The sequence below is a fragment of the Thunnus maccoyii genome, chromosome 7 (assembly GCF_910596095.1).
Source record: "Thunnus maccoyii chromosome 7, fThuMac1.1, whole genome shotgun sequence".
NCBI lineage: Eukaryota > Metazoa > Chordata > Actinopteri > Scombriformes > Scombridae > Thunnus > Thunnus maccoyii.
This window is the reverse complement of record NC_056539.1, coordinates 17,482,584-17,500,159: the sequence shown is the minus strand read 5'-3', so window position 1 is coordinate 17,500,159 and position 17,576 is coordinate 17,482,584. Positions and strand designations below refer to the sequence as shown.

Sequence of the window (17,576 nt, the reverse complement as noted above, 5' to 3'; positions counted from 1 at the left end):
TCTTGTTGTGATTAGCTTTACACTGGTGCCATTACAACAGGATAACAAACAGAAGGCTAACCCGGCTGACAGCAAGTAATCTTTCAGCGGGTAAAGGGAATCGCCGCATTGCCACCGGTTTGTTTGTGTTATGAGAAGAGGACACAGGCTGTCTGAGGACTGTGGTAAGAAAGTGATACCGCTAGTTAGCTGTGCTGTTGCTATTTCACTACCGCGTTGCTGCTCGAAACGTTAAGTTAGCTAGCTTAACCTGTTAGCTTGCTTGACAGCAGCCGAAGTCCGCACGAGCCCGCTCGTTTAACATAAAATAAAATATTACTCATTTGAGTAATGTTGAGTTGAGTAATGTCAAATATATGTACCAAACATTATCTGTCTAAACATTGTGTTTTATAGTCAAGGCAACTGGAAGTTACAAGTTAAAGAGCTAATCAATGTCACTCCTGTTAACCACGTTACGGTGTCTTTACTAACAGTTAGCTGTTGGATAACTTACATCAGAGGTGGATTATGCATGTTTATAAACACCAGCCGGGTAACCAGCTTCACTGTACGTGAAACTGGTCTCACTATTACTTCACGACTGTTTCTTTTCGACCGCTCTAACATAATTTAACATAACAATATATAACTACATGCCACGCGAGTTTGGGCACATCAAAGTCATTCTGTTGAAAGTTATGTGATTACGCACCATCAACTGAGCGCATACCCGCCAATTACAATGAAGTGCTCTTGCACTCTGCTGATGATCCGATCTTCTTATTGGGGAATTTTTAACAGGTGTGTCATTTCCACACATCTGCCAAATTTGGAGCAATATGTGACCCGTTCAACCCTTAATAAAACTCTGGACCAGTGCTTTGGAAATGTGAAGGGCACTTATGTGCCCAGATGCCCCCCCCCCCCCACCTCTAGGACCGTCTGATCATAACATCATGCATCTCTTGCCAAAGTACCGTCAAGAACTAAAAAGGAAGAAACACGTTGTTAAACACACACGGGCCTGGACAAATGGCTCAGTTGAAGAGCTGAGGGGTTGCTTTAATGCCACTGAATGGGACTTATTCCTCAATGACCAGGTCTCCTGTAATAACCCTCAACTGTTGACCTACACTATCAACAGTTATCTCAACTTCTGTGTTGACTATCATTAAAACAAAAAATGTCAGAATCTACCCCGATAGCAAATTATGGCTCAATAAAGAACTAAAGCACCATTTAAATTGGAAGAAAATAGGTTCTCGGTAGGGAGACCTGCGAAAAGTCAGATATTTGGAGAGGGAAATGAGATGCATGAATAAGAAAGCAAAAATGGACTACAGTACAAAGACAAGATTGAGGAGAAGCTGAGGAATGGCAATGCAAGAGATGCTTGGATGAGACTGAACACAATGATGGGAAGGAAACACAAAGCAGCCCCTCAGTGTGATGACCCTGTTAGCCTTTCAAATGATCTGAATATGTTCTACTCTAGATGTGATAAACATGACTCCAGTGATGAATGTGACTCTGTAATTACACTTTCTCCGACTGCCTTGTCTTGAACACCGGTGTTCCACAGGAGTGTGTTTTATCTCCCATCCTGTTCTCCATATATACAAGTGAGGTAAAATATAACAACAAAGACACCTCACTCATAAAGTATGCTGATGACACGGCCTTGGTGGCCTGCCTGTGTGATGTCAACAGCCCTTCCTACTCTCAGCACATCAACCACCTTGCCACCTGGTTGGAAAGCAGCTTCCTTGACCTTAATGTCAGTAAGACCAAGGAGCTGTGTCTTGGAGGTAGGATGGGAGCAGACAGCATAGTCTTAAAACTTGCTATCATGAAGGGGCAAGGAGTGGAGCAGGTCACTCACTTTAAATATTTGGGAACAATCACTGACAATAAACTCACCTTCCAGACTAACACAGACTCCATTTACAACAAGGCGAGACTCAGGAAACTGAGGAGCTTCAATGCCAGCAAACACACCCTGACCAACTTAACACATCTCTTGCAATGTACTGAAAATAAGCAGCATTAATATAGATCTGAACCATCCAGCTTAGAGTTAAAAGTTTGACAGTTCATAAGATCACACCCTTCTCAGACATGCAAACGCTTTCAGTTTTGGAATGACGGTTTGATGAATAATGCAGTTACTACTGTAACCTACATGTCCTCTGATATAACTTTGTCTTCATGCTTTGCCCTTTTTTGACCCCTCTGTCTCCAGATTGAGATCCACCATGGCTGCAGCCCCTCCACTCACACGGTCAGATTCAGCTCGGGGAGACTTTTCCCCTCTGAAGCACTTTGTTGTGGCTAAGAAGAAGATAAGTGATGTGTTTGAGCAACTACTGAATTATGTGAAAGAGACTTCTGAGTTTGTAGAAGGTGAGATTATTTTTCTTATTGTTTATCATCTGTCAAGTCAGCAATATCAGGCCAGTGAAAGGAGGTGTTGTGTTTCTCTAATCTGTGTGTGTGTTGACAGAAACCTCTGAGAATAAAGCTTTGGGGAAGATCAATAGTTTGATATTCCAGCTTAATGTCAATTGATGGTGTAGGAATCCTGGACATATCTCTAATTAAATTTACCTATTAACATTTTATGGTTAAATGATTACTTTATTGTTCATTACTGTAAATCCTACCTTTCTATTTTTCAGTGAATAATCCTACACACATCTTGAAAGTAAGGTAGCTCTTCTCTTAAAGTAGTCTCTCTTTTTTGACAAAATGTCAGTCCTTAAAGGTAATAAAAATAGTTTAGGGCTGCATCCAACAATTATTTTAAATTTTGATTAATCTGCTGACTTCTTTCTTCATTAAATGTTTTTTTCATATCAGAAAACATTGAAACATGCTGATCACAGTTTCCGAGGTGACGTCTTAACTCAAAGATATTCAGTTCAGTATCACATAACCTAAAGAAAAGCAGCAAATTCTCACATTTTACAAGCTGAAACCTGAGAATGCTTGAAAATGACCTAAATGATTATTCAATTTACAAAACAGTTGCTGGTTTATTTCCTGTCAACTGACTAATCGGTGGATCATTTTAGACCTTAACAAAGAGATTACAGAAACAGTTGTGTACTCTGGTTTTTACAATGACAGATTAAACAGCAGGGAGTGTTTAATTTATGGGAAAGTCATTATCACAGGTGTGTCTCTCTCATGCTGTATGACTTTGTGTGTTGAACAGAAACCTGTGAGAATAAAGCTTTGGAGAAAATTGCAAGTCAGGATCAAAAGTTGGAGATTCAGTCGTATGCTGACAAGCTGGCTGTCATTAAGGAGGTGCTGGCACGCAGACACATGAAAGTCGCCTTCTTTGGCAGGTAAATACAATAATCCATATACATTCATATTGTTTTTAACTTTTAAGGATGTGTCTGAGATTTCCTACGTCATCAGTGAGTTGTTTGTTTGTTTTTATCTTTGTTTTGGTGGATTATTTATGTCTGATTAGTAGCATTCTATGCACTGGTGTGCCGTTACTATTGCACAAGCACTTCCTGTATATAAAATGTAAGAATAATATTTATATGCTTTGTTGTCAATGCTCAACAAGCCAAAAAAATGCTGATAATTAAAAAAAATCAGTTGGCAAGTGAGTGCAGGCTTAACATTACTAATGCACAAGTAAAATGTATTCAAATACATTAAAAACATTTCACTGGTGCTTTACTAAGTCTGAATCGTTAGTTGTCGCCTAAGGCCAGTTAAAATATGAGCAAATGATTTGTATGTACTCAGTGACTGTTTTGTTTGTTTTTAGGACCAGTAATGGTAAAAGCACAGTGGTCAACGCCATGCTGAGGGACCGTGTGCTGCCCAGCGGTATCGGCCACACCACCAACTGCTTCCTGAGTGTCGAGGGCACCGATGAAGACAAGGCCTACCTCAAGACTGAGGGCTCTGAGGAGGAGAAGAGCATCAAGGTAAATGTTGTTCTAATAACTGTCACTGTTGTTTTTAGAGCTGTTGATTGTTAATTAACTGTTTTATGAGCACCGGGCTGCCTTCATATATTTACACATTTTTATAACGGAAAACACTGTTGCACAAATTGCTCTTTACTAAAAACTACTGAGCATCTCTGCAAGAGTGATTGAAGTCTAAGCTTTACAAAGACATGCTGGAATTCAGCCATGTTCACTAATCAGACCATCTGTCGCCTTTGATCACGTGTCGTCCAATTACATTGATACTGTATGTTGAGTAAATTAAGGGCTGATGTGCTTACTTGCGTTTCTCTGTTGACTGCTTGGTGCCAGCCCCAGTAAACTTCTTCAGCTTTGACTTGGTAATAGTATGGGTGATGGGCTTAAAGATTGTTGCTGTTGTGGGAGTGTTGTTGTACTCAAATAGGTAACGTGTTTAAAGATACAAGCTAATATAGATCCTCCTGACCCTGAAAACAGAGCCATGCTCATACCTTAGTCCTGATTCTTCTACAAGAGATATTAAAAGTTGTAGTTAGTAACATACATCTATTTAATGAATTTATTCACAAAAGGCCATAAAAGTTTGTAATCTAATGAAAGAGTAACAGAAAGTGTACATAAAAAAGAGCGGGATTAAAAAGACCTAAAGCATTAATAAGTGTGTACTCTCAGAACTTGGATATCCCCATCATTTAAATGCTAACTTGTCTTCTCTACCTGTCAGCTGTATCGTCAGCATAGAAAGGTTTTTGATTTGGCTGTTGGGTCTTGTTGATTTCTCTCCCTGTCAACAGCAGAGAATATAGTCAAACCCAGCACATGCTACCTGAACCTGCTGCCCATGTGTTCATCGACACAGTAATGCAGGATGTTTATCGCGGTGTCAGGTGCCTGAAATATGAGCTGTATGTGGGAGACTTCACTGTCTCTTCATTTAGCTCGCTGAACTGAATGAAGTTGCTGAAGTTCATTTAAGAAAAAGTGAATATTAATTCCCCGAGGGTTTTGTTGTTATGCACACACAGAGCCCACAACGCCAGGACACTTATTTGCACACATCAGCAGTGGAATAACTTAAAACTACCTTAGAATAGTTCCACATAGGTGGACTCATGTTCAAAGAGTCATGTGTGTTAATTTATCAGGAGCTTTTGAGATCAGAAGGGCTCTGGAGGCCCAGATAACTGAAGTTGCAATAAATGTCAAAGAATGAAATGCTTCAGGACAGAAAATGTACACTATTTTTATTGAACATAGATATAAATAGATAATACAACATGGGGAGAGGGGAGGGAATGTTCCCATTAGCTCACCACTAGCTCCGGTCAGCTGCTCAAAGTGGAGGAAGTGCGTGTGTTTGTGTTCGTCTTGATTATTATGGACAATTTGAAATTTCAGCCGCCGCACTCATCATTTAGCAGCGTCGTTGTTGAAAGCATATAGGGGGAAACCCTGTAATTTAAAACATTTCTAATTAAATTAAATTAAATTATTTGCTCTTATGTAAATTCTACCTTTCAGTTTTTAAAAGTGAAGTAAGGAGGCGGATAATCCCATATACCATACATCTTGAAAATATGGAAGCCGTCCTTTAAACACAGTAAAATTGGAGGGAAAAAAGTGTAAAAAAATGCTTTACAGAATACAAAGTGATAAAAGAAATAGGAAAATTGTCAAGCGTCAATAGTAGGTAATTTTTATTTCATAGTTATTTCAGAAGTTTGTGATGTTAACAGGATTATAACACACATAGTTTCAAAATGCATTCACAGCAAAGAGAAGTTATTAACAACCATAACATCTCTGTTTCCAAACCCTCTGCAGACTGTAAACCAGCTGGCTCATGCACTCCACATGGATGAGAGTCTCGATGCCGGCTGTCTCGTCCGTGTGTTTTGGCCAAAGACCAAGTGTGCTCTGCTCCGAGATGACCTGGTGCTTGTAGACAGGTAACACAATCCCTCAACGTTTGACAGTTTGCAGGTCTTAAAAAAGTTGGTAACTGATAAGCCCAGGTGATGTGCTGGAGAAGTCCATGTATGACTTTACATTTTGTAGATTTTATGTATTTGACTTCTTGAAGTCTCTTCCTCTCACTAGCCCGGGGACAGATGTCACATCACAGCTGGACAGCTGGATTGACAAGTTTTGCCTGGATGCTGATGTCTTTGTGCTGGTGGCCAACTCTGAATCCACACTCATGAACACGGTAATTACACTAATAATGCTGACAATAAAGCTGTACTTTCATATGCATATACAGCCACAGAATATCTATCAGCTAGAGGACAGTTTGCATGAATGATTGATTAAAGGATTCTTTGTGATTCAGATCTGTCTAGTGATGTTATCTGTTTGAGATTGGTGTCATTACACTGTATGATTACAGAGCTGAACACATGGGTAAAAGCATCCATGTAGTTGTTGTTTTGGGTATTTTTTTCATCATATGTTCTTACAAATATATAATATAATGTCAGGTTGTGGGAAAATCTTTAGCAGCAATGTTTATTTGGAAGATAAAGACATCATTTCATATATATTCATCACTGTACGTCTGTTTCATAAGAAAAAAAAGAATGTTGATAGTTTAGCTGTAGTTAGTCGACCTTAAGGCGATTGTAATATAATTATTTCATCACTCAAATGGTTGTAACTAACAAATACACACCACAATAGCAAGCAAAGTAAACTTTCAGTTAGTAATTAAAATGTACTATAAATTGGCCAGTGTGTATGTTTCCTATACTGAGCTGATTACAAAGCAGAGAATAATGTGGCTGCCTGTGTTTGCATCCAGCAACACACAGGCCCCACTTTAGTTTCTGTCTGCACAGGCATTCATGCAATGTGAAGCTGGACACAGTCAATCACAGAGCTCCTTAAGCCGGCAGCAGCTCTTAAAGGGGAAGCACACACACATTCCTCTTTGGGTTTAGAAAACAAGGCCGGGCTCTGGTGCTGTTTGTGGGCATGTAAATAATGGAAGATAGTGAAGTAGCGCAAAATGCTTCATGTGCCAGTCAGAGCTTGAATTCTGGCAGCGCAGGCAAAACGCACATTTTTTTAAGCATGTTGCAACACTGATTTTGCTCTCCTGGTCTAAATGAATGACAAAAACATGCAGAAATTAGTGTTGTATGTAGCAGTATAGCTACTTAACTGAATTTAACTCAAAAAATAACTTATTGTCAAACTTCTATGTTATATTTTTTATTCAACATTATGATCTCGCATGAGGCTATTTCTTGAAAATTAATAGATTATAGATTATAAGAGAAAAAGAGAAAATAGAGGTATTAAATGTTTTTTTTCCCACTGCATTGAGGATCATAACTGACAACTTTCACCCTTCTCTTGTTTACTCCTCCGCCATCTAGGAAAAGCACTTTTTTCACAAAGTGAACGAACGTTTGTCAAAGCCCAACATTTTCATCTTAAACAACCGCTGGGACGCCTCAGCGAACGAACCAGAATACATGGAGGATGTGAGTCAAGCGTCTGTTGTATCCGTCTCATATTGTTGTTGAAGAATGTGTAAGACTTATTGTTTGTACAGATTTTCACAAAATAATACAGAGATCATTGATTTGAACTGATTTTCAGCTGGAAACCTGAAAACTTTGGCACAAAAAGCAAAACTATCTGCATGATTAGATTCCACTAGGATTAAGTAAAAATATATATATATTTTGGTGAGCTGACCACACTAAAGTACAGAATGTTTGTCCTGCAATTTGTATTTTTATCATGCATATTATTGATTTTTTTTTTTCATTTTAAACTAAAAATAGTGAGCCCTAAAAATTCACCTCCTCCTTTAGGTGAGGAAGCAGCACACAGACCGTTGTGTGAACTTCCTGGTTGATGAGCTGAAGGTTGTGGACCGTGACCAGGCACCCAATCGCATCTTCTTCGTGTCCGCCAAAGAGGTGCTCAATTCCCGCATGCAGCGCGCGCAGGGCATGCCCGAAACAGGTGATGTTTCAGATTATAGCTGATGCTGTATTTGTGTTCAAGGAGCAGGATTGGGATCATTCACAGCCAGTATATGCTGTTTACATGGAACTTGGATACAGTGTTCATATACATTCATGTTACAAAGGAATGAACAATAATCAAAACAGTGTTTACAGTAATAAAAAAGAACCAATAATAAAATCAATGTAATGATAAAATCAATGGTCAAAAAGGTAAAACAAGGCAATAAATCAATGTGCAGTGTTTTTACATCTAATGTGATCATTTCATCCAACAGGTGGAGCCCTGGCTGAGGGCTTCCAGGAGAGACTGAAGGAGTTTCAGAGCTTTGAGAGGAGGTTTGAGGTTTGTGTCTGCGTGTCAGTGTCCTCCCAATGTCATCCGATAAAGTTATTCCCAGTTAAAAAAGTCTATTAAATCTATTAAAAAAGGAGGCAATTTTTAAAGGGTTAGGCCTATATTTGATTAGATACTGTTATATTTGCTACCAGAAAGACAACTCATCAGGTATAATCCTGAGATAAAAGCAGTGTGAAGTCAACTCAAGCCAAAACAGCAAGTAACACCAATGAGAAGGTCATAAATACCTCCAGAATACCACAATGAGACACCAAGACCTTGAGGATCAGCATAGAAAAATTCATGCTATGATTTGATATTAAAAACTTTTGACATTCGGAGATTTCTGTAAGAATTGCAATTTTTGGCGATTGGATGGCAAGCACCTCTGTTCTGGAAATTGCTCAGAAACCCCCTTATTGTCAATATACCCAGCAAAGCCATACATCCTGTGAATGCCTGAGGTCTCTGGTTTGTGGTTGTAAAGTTTCATGAGGCTGTGATTATCCTAGAGGTTACAATAAATCATTTTAAACAGTGAGGTCAAGTTTCAAAAAATGATCTCACTACAATGAAATGACTACTTTGGAGACTAACATCATCACACATGAATACAATTGAGCTCATTGAATCCACAAGAGTCTCATCTTCCCAGTCATACCAAATTTATGCAATTCCAAGACTGTTTAGGGACCCCAGTATGCAGAAATATTCAAACACCGTTTTTAGAATAGGTGAAAATAACATATTTACTGCATGCAAAAAACTGCATGGTTTTTGTCCAAAACTGTATGAGATTAGTATGAAGTGGGCATGTCTGTAAAGGGGAGACTTGTGGGTACCCATAGAACCCATTTTCATTAAGATATTTTGAGGTGAGCGGTCAAGAGACCCCTTTGAAAATGGCCATGCCAGTTTTCCCTCAACAATATTTAGCCTAACTTTAGAGCTTTGTTATTTAGCCCCCTTCCTGACACGTTAATGGTTGTTACCAGTGGATGCCTTAGGTTGTCTAGTTTCATAATGGTACCAGTATCTCCACTCTAGCTTTAAAACTGGGCCCGCTGCAGCCTCTGAAAGACAGTAATGTCAACCATGGACGCCGGTGAAACAATGAAGATGTGTGTGTGTGTGTGTCTGTGTGTCTGTGTGTCTGTGTGTCTGTGTGTGTGTGTGTGTGTGTGTGTGTGTGTGTGTGTGTGTGTGTGTGTGTGTGTGTGTGTGTGTGTGTGTTTGTCAGAGCCTGTGTTTGTGGTTATTGTACACTAGAAAGACATTAAATAAGATGAGAGACACAACCAAAGGCCTTCTCCTAACAGTAAGCTGGCCTAAGCAGTCAACTACTCGCGTCATGCTTACTGCTTAGGTTTCAACAACAACCACAGTTTCAAACAGGATCCTCTAGAGACCAATCACTGTGCCTTTTCCATCAACCTGCGTCTTCATTGCTGAAGTCTAGATTCACTTAGGCGAGGACATCCGTTTGTTTCTGTTCACCTTTTGATTTTGTTCTGTCCAACTGATTGTCAAACTTTCTTTGTATTTCTGTGTGTTGTTGCACCTTGTTGAGATGCTTTGCGTTTAACTGAACAGGCCTGAATTGTGTCATACTGGGAGGAAATTATGATCAGACCTAAGTGATCAGAAGATTCATGATACTATGAAATAAATAGGTGTAGTTCTTTAACATGAGATAATATAATTTATCCCAAAATGGCACAATGTTCCTATTTTCACTTTCATGCATATTTTGTTATTTTCTTCCACTTGCATTCTTGGTTGTATTCACTTGTTATGTTTTTTTATGATTTTGCCCTACCAACACATTACTGTGACTTAACAAAACGAGGGCTGCGGGGACGCAAGATGCACACACTGCTGCTGTCATTTTCACACCTGTGTTTCCATTTCTTCACTTCTCCTAAGTTCAAAGTAGCAGGTGTCTATCTTGTCCTCTGTTTGTCCCCCGGTAGCGTGCGAGTTCATGCACCCTATCCAGCAGCAGCAGTCCCTGTAACCGTCACAGTAACTTGTGTGTTATATGGCCTCGTAGGAGTGTATCTCGCAGTCAGCAGTGAAAACAAAGTTTGAGCAGCACACTATCAGGGCCAAGCAGATCACAGAAAAAGTCAAGAGCATCATGGACGCCATCAACATCGAGGCGGCAGAGAAGAGGTAGGTGTCTTTCTCCATACATTCCTCTCTTTCCTACTCTTTCAGTTGGAGAGATGGATTTTGGAAGTCTGATTTTAGTGATAATGTCGAAATGATATTGTCTCCTTTTATTAACGCCATGAAGGGCTTGTAGAGGTAAACGTGAAACTTCTGAGAAAATAAATATAGGTGTAACAAGCTTTTAATGACAAGTTGGAAATATGCTAATAAATAAGTAGATTTTACTTTGTAGTCTGTTGCACTTTTTGTATTTTTACCTTTTTAATTTGGTCATCTGCTAGTTTGCATTAGTGACTTTATATCCTCTTTGGTTGGTGTGGTGCTTTCAGAGTGGCTGCACTGGAGGACAGAGAGTATCAGATGGACCGGCTGGAGTTTGTCAAGAATCAGCTCAACTTGCTGATTGATGACATCAAGAAGAAGATCAAGGCCATCAGTGAGAATGTGGAGTCTAAGGTAACGAGGGAGACAACTGGTCACACCTGTTTTATGGCGCATGGATTTCAAAAACAGTCTTAAAGGTAGATGCTCCATCAGACAAGACCAGTATTTGGTGTGGTGGTGGCTCTCAAGCCTGAGACCTGATTCAGACACAAAAGTCCTGGGGCCAGATGCATAAATGATGCGTACACACAAAAACCATGCATACGCCATTTTCCGCACATAAACTGGGATTTATGAATGTAAGACATTGTTTGTTTAGATTGATAACCAGCTGCACTGATTGTGTGATTGCGTGTCATGCATTTATTGCTAATAGTGGGAGTGGAAATGAGGCGTGTGCCCAGTTCCTCATTGACTGAGATGTATAAAACAGAACCATGCATACGCACAGCTTTATAAATCTAAGGAAAAGAATGCGTGTGTGTTTTTCTGGCTTTGTGTGTACACACAGTTTTAGTCATGAATCTACAAAGAGTTTTATGCATCTGGCCCCTGATGTGCTATAGCTGCCTGATGACTCTGGTTGTGCTTCACTCAGGTGTCCAACGCCATGGGAGAGGAGATCGGCCGTCTCCATGTGATTGTCGATGAGTTCCACGCAGACTTCCATCCTTCACCTCATGTTCTCAAAATCTACAAGTCTGTAAGTAGAGGCACAGCGTTAAAACCGTGATTTCCATACATTAGGGTCAGATTTTCCTTGTATACATATGCCACCCTCTCTCAAGACAAGACGAGACAAAAAGTGTGATACTGGTTTTCGCAGGTCAAATATAATTTTTTGCTAATAGACTAATGGAGGACATCCTCTAATTGGCATATTTACTGTATTTTGGTTATAAAGTGTCTAATTTAACATATTCAGTTTCCTTGTACATACAGTAAAAACAATAATAGTCATATTCACAACGCATCAAACAACAGGTATTATACTTCAGTCCTGTCAGTATGACACTACCTATATGATAAAAATAAACTACACTGTGTAGTTATCAGCTAATTGCACCAATTTATCACCCTCGCACTAGAGTGTCAGTGAGACATGTACTCTGGCCTCTCTTTTTCATTGGCTGCTTTCCCTGTGACCTCTGACCCCTGTTGTGTTTTTGCAGGAGCTGCTGTCTCATGTGGAGGAAGGGATGGGCAAGAATCTGGCCTTCCGCTGCTCTGACGCCGTCAACGTCTCTGTCCAGTCCTCTCAGAAATACATGATGGGTAATTTGAATAATGATTCCACCTATTGATGTTTCAGTTGTCTCAAAGCTTACAAGAACAAATCTATCAGCACGTACTTTTGGTCTCAGCCTGTATTTGTTCTGCTGAACCAAGAATGTTGAAATGATAAAATAAGAAAGCCTTGCATCTAATAATAAAAGACCTCAAGCTGCAACTAGATCCTTCCCTCAAAACCTTTCTTTGGATAAGATGCCAAATAAAGTTATCATATTGTAAAAGAAAATTGACGTCAGCCCAGATTTCCAGTCCACCATTGTTTATTCACTCAATCGCTCATTCAAAGACGGTTTCTAAAGTTAGTCAAAACCTTTGGGCACTCGGGCTACGGTCTGCAACACCCAGCGCCCTGCTATATTTACCCTCCTCGCTGAATGCCATCATCCCATGCCCCATTATGCTGCAAATGCGTCACTGCATCAGGCACGCATGCAAGCTGTGATCAGTGGCAGTGATGTTGAAAAGGTGTTAATGTGCCCTCCGATGAAAAGGCTTCAGGGGCTGTTATGAAATTGTGGTGTGATTTTTTTCTTTTTTCTTTTTTTTTTGTTATTCAGGCAATGGGCCAATTTAAATGAAATGTATTTTATTTATTGACTCTGGTGATATGTTGTGGCAGTGTTCCTAGTTTTCATTATTTTTTGGCCATTAAAAAAGATAAAATGCATTTTTAAGTTGAAGTATAAAAGTTTAATGTACTAGAGTCAAAAATAAAATTACTCTCTTTGACCTTGTGCATTAGCATAAGGAAATACAAAGGAAACAATTATTCCCATGACTGCTTTTGATTTTCTTACTGTCCGTTCTTACTGCGACTCTTTAATTCTCACCCTGTGTGTTTCCTCTTCTCTCTCCAGAGAGCATGCTCCCTCTACTTCCCGCCGGGGTCCAGGGCCAAATGCACATGCTGGTGCCCAGCAGGAAGTTCGACCTGAGTTACGACCTGAACTGTGCCACACTTTGCAGTGACTTTCAGGAGAACATTGAGTTTCAATTTTCATTGGGCTGGACATCGTTAGTCCACCGCTTCCTGGGATCTGTCAACGCAGAGAGAGCACTCAAACTGGTGGACCAGAACTTCCAGGTACAGACTGGAGAGATGGGAAAAAAAAGTGAAAGTAAAAAAAGTCAGATTTGGGAAAGTGATGAGATTTTCTCACTGTGTAAAGATCTTATACTGTACCTCTGTTGTCATTACTCAGGCCTCTCGACCAGCGTTGCCCCTGGCCGTCACGCCCTCCTCAGGGCCCCCCTCAACTGTAGCCCCACCCAACCATGAGACAGCCCTCATGACCCAGGAAGACCTGATGGTAGCCATGGCAAACAACGTTGCATCCCTCACCTCCCGCACATCAATGAGTGCTATTATTGTTGGAGGAGTGGTATGTTATTTCCAAATTTCTTTGTACTTCTGAGATAGATGTATTTATATAGTTTAACAAAATGTCCTTAAGAGAGCTTCTTTTGGGGAGGGGGGTTGCTGTGCAGAACACGGGAGAGCAGCCAGTCATTTTTACATTCTCCGTTTCTCTGTTTAGTGTCGTCAGGCTAAACCATTGTTGCTAACTTCGGGGCTAACCCCCTTCACTTTTCTAGCAGTTGGGCAAACAACAGACGAGACTTTTCTTTGTCTTGAGAAACTGCAGCATTTATTAACTGACACGCTGTAGTCTGTACTGTACATTTACTACCAGACTGACAAATTTCTTTTAACCTTTTCCTCTGCTCCGCTCGCAGTCATGTCACTTTTCTGCTGCTCACACACACTCAACCACACACTCGTTGCACACACACATTACGCACTGCCCTATCCCTTAAAAGGAGCTACGCTACCAAGGGTTTCCCAGGCAACGACACAGAGGTTGACTCACATTACGGAACAGCACTGCACAGAGACTCCCCCGAAACACTATTGATTCCTGAATTAATGGATATTTCGTGTTATTTTTGGCATTAAAAAGATATTTTTTGGACTGGCAGGGCTTCTCGCTGACCTGGCTGCCCGCCAGGCCTGTACAACTATACTGGAAACACTGCAAATACTTGTCCCTGAAAACTGTATTTGTAAATAGAGGTGTCAATCTGTGTTGTCTTTTTTTTTTCTTTCTTAGGTGTGGAGAGCCGTTGGCTGGAGACTAATCGCCCTGTCTACCTCACTCTATGGCTTACTGTACTTGTATGAGAGACTCACTTGGACCACAAAGGCAAAGGAGCGCACTCTGAAGCGCCAGTTTGTGGACTACGCAACCGAGAAGCTGCAGCTCATCATCAGCTTTACTAGCGCTAACTGTAGCCACCAGGTCCAACAGTAAGTCCTTATACGATACCATTTGATAGCACAACTTTTAGATTACTTCTATTAGATCTGTCACTCAAATCAGATATAATGTGATGTGCGCACTGTGGGCCAATTTAAGATGATTTTCTGGCAGTTCAATCAGTGTGTATTGATTTATACACATATTAAAGATTGTATTTCTCTCCAATCTGTATTTATTGGAAGAAATGACAGCGTAGTTAAGGGTGGATTCATCCTAAAACATGCATCACATTCAGTCTAATAATATTTTATTTTTACATAAAATGCTAATTTCTCTGAACATTTTATACATCAAACAACACACACACTGAGCCCTACACCTCCCACCTCACCCATACCCCACCTAGCCTTCCCCTCTGGGCTAAATAAATAAGCAGTGCGACGCTGTGCCCTCTGTGTTGCCAGGGAGATGGCGGCGACCTTTGCTCGGCTCTGTCAGCAGGTGGACCAGACGCAGAAAGAGCTGGAGGCAGAAATCCGCCAACTGACAGCCAAGATAGATCAGCTGGAGACCGTCCAGAGCCGCTCCAAGAGCCTGCGGTCAGTCCGGCTCCTTCTCTTATTGGGGGCAACGTGAAGGGTACACAATTGGGGGGAAAGAGAGATTAGATGAGTGTTAATCATCTAGGAAGATCTTGTCTGGGGAAAATGAATGAATGAATACTAGAGGACTAGCAAACTTTTCAAGAGTTGGAAATGATGTGTCTCTCCAAAAAAAGGACAGAGGTGTTTTTGCTGTTTCAAGCTTTCAGTTTTACTTTAAAACCCTCATCAGGAGCAGGTAAAGGTTACCAGGTATTGTCTGTTGTTTCTTCACACCTTTACCTGCTCCTGATGATGGCTTAAGTAAAGTAAACACAAAAGCTTGAAACTTGGCAAAATTGCTTTTTAATGAAGAATGTGAGAAACTAAAAGACAACAGTGCTGGACATACAAGTTTTAGGCAAGTCAGGAAAGCCTGAACAGTTATTATTTTACTATTTCCTGTTCTTAAAGGGGTTGGGAACTTAGAGTGTATATATTTGGTAAGTTCAGTCAGTCATGATAAACATATGAATGCTAATCTTGTGATACCTGTTGTATAGTGCAGCTTTATCATCATATATGATTGACGTTAACTCCTCAAATGCAGTTTATGAGTTTAAGTCTCAAAAATGTATTACATTTTAAAGCACCTACACACATTGTCCACCTACTCAGGTGTTTTAATTTATGTTAACTGATTAGACCTCCTCACAAACTGCACTTGATTGACATCTAACTCATTCTTTTGTTACTTTTGTTGCACCTATTAGGGTCGGACAGCTTACACTGTTATCCTTCTTATAAGTACAAAGAGTTTGGTGACATCAATCATGTAATTCTCTACGTAGCTTCACCCAACTTTTACCTGACTGGAGGTCAGATCAGCCATGATAAATTAAGAACACCCATGTAGGTGTGCAGGGCCTTTAAAACAAATGTAAATGAATCTCACATAGAGCAATAGTGATACTTGACAAGTGTTTTCCTGCATTTAGTCCAAATCTAATGTGTGTTTCTTGTTCTCTGCAGACATAAAGCCACAGAGCTGGAGAGACAGCTGGAGGTATTCACAAACCAGTATCTGCAGCCTCAGCAGTGAAGCTGCTCCTCTTCATCACTCATAAAGCCATAGAGCTGGATAGACAGCTGGAGGTGTTCACAAGTCAGTACCTGCAGCCTCAGCAGTGAAGCTGCTCCTCTTCATCACTCCACAGTTTGGTTCATGTTGAGCCCATCATTCCTCAGCCGGGCGCCACCTCATCGGGCCAAGTTTTCCTCCTCACCTGAACGACACAACGGTTTCTGTGCGGGCGGTAGTGTTGAAAAGAGTCTATCAACAGAGAAGAAATCAAACAGCCGATTTGATAATCAGTGAAATGTTAGTCATCCATTTGGCAAGAATACCAAAACTCTGCCGCTGAAGTAAAGATTCAGTCACTTTCTATTTCATTTGTGGGTTTTTTTGTTTTTGTTTTTCTTACGGTCATGACACATTATCAGTTTCACCATTTCTCTTTCATTTATGGGCCTTTGTCATTATTTTTTGACATTTTGTAGATGAATCAATCAATAAAAAAAAAGATAATTGTTAGTTTCAGTCATGGTGGACGGAGAAGAGTGAAGGCCCAGACACGACAGTATTTCCCCTCCTCCTCCTCTCCACTGCAGCCAGACAGGCGCTTCACAAGCTGCAGTGAACAAACTGTAGAACAAAACTGCCTGCAACACAAACAGACTTGGACCTATGGTGTGCAAAGACACTCCACAAGGAGGCAGTATAATGAAGGCTACCGGTCGGGTGCTATATTTTGACACTAACGTGCTTCTCACTGTGAATATGCCTTTTTTGACTAACTTTTGTGGAGCAAATGGAGTTTGTGTGTCTTTGAGATTCTATATGTAAATGTTCAGGCACATGATCTACTGTATGTTAGCATCAAAAAATAAATATGTTTAATAATGAAAGAGAACAGATTTGTTTTGTGAATTATAAGACTCTAGTTCAAATTCACTGAGGGAAAAAAATAACTAGGAAGGGAAAGCATGTCTTTAAAATACTGTAGGTTCATGTTCTATTTTTTAGCAATCCAAACTGTATAGATTAAAGGCTTTGGAAAATCTCCTATATTTTATAATATCCTGTTATTTATACCCATTAGACCTACAGTATAATGATGATTACACCAATCTGCACTTTGTAAAACCTTTTTTTTCTTTCTTGAACGTGTTGAAATACCTCTGGATTTGCTAGACTGTATTAAATCTGCCACAATCTAAAACAGACGTTTTTGTGCATTTCTTTGATCTTTCCAGAACAGTTTGAACTGAGCGTCTGAAGTCCTGCATCTGATGATTGAAAAAACAGTTGAACATTTATAATGCAATGGCTTCACATTATGACTTCAACAATCTATAATGTGCTTTACTCATTACAGAAGTTTTATCAGATGTGAAGCACCTCAGAACTGCTTGTTAAACTTATATTTTACAAGACAGGAACTGTCAATAAAGGCAAATGTTTGGTTTTTATAGGTACGTCTGTCAGCCTGCAGGCAGTGATTCTTACAGCATTTTTAGCCAAAACCATAAAGAAATCTAACATCAGTGGATATTAA

The 17,576-nt window shown here is 40.1% G+C and overlaps 1 protein-coding gene across 1 annotated transcript; it reads left to right on the top strand.

Moving 5' to 3' along the window:
• The first annotated feature begins 33 nt into the window (after positions 1-33).
• Positions 34-17,245, top strand: LOC121901076 (mitofusin-1-like). Its single transcript, XM_042417720.1, has 18 exons — positions 34-164; positions 2,225-2,385; positions 3,200-3,335; positions 3,776-3,938; positions 5,769-5,893; positions 6,045-6,153; positions 7,325-7,432; positions 7,769-7,922; positions 8,203-8,270; positions 10,318-10,439; positions 10,769-10,895; positions 11,422-11,526; positions 11,996-12,098; positions 12,974-13,200; positions 13,319-13,498; positions 14,228-14,424; positions 14,842-14,976; positions 15,991-17,245. Exons 2-18 carry the CDS (start codon positions 2,238-2,240, stop codon positions 16,058-16,060), a joined length of 2,277 nt encoding a protein of 758 aa, XP_042273654.1. The 5' UTR covers positions 34-164; positions 2,225-2,237; the 3' UTR covers positions 16,061-17,245.
• Positions 17,246-17,576: the final 331 nt, after the last annotated feature.

Excerpts from the sequence above, each read along its gene's own strand:
- LOC121901076 (XM_042417720.1), top strand. The coding sequence starts at position 2,238 with ATGGCTGCAGCCCCTCCACTCACACGGTCAGATTCAGCTCGGGGAGAC. Across the intron at positions 10,440-10,768 it reads ATCGAGGCGGCAGAGAAGAG|AGTGGCTGCACTGGAGGACA; the intron begins GTAGGTGTCTTT and ends TGGTGCTTTCAG. Across the intron at positions 14,425-14,841 it reads TGTAGCCACCAGGTCCAACA|GGAGATGGCGGCGACCTTTG; the intron begins GTAAGTCCTTAT and ends CTGTGTTGCCAG.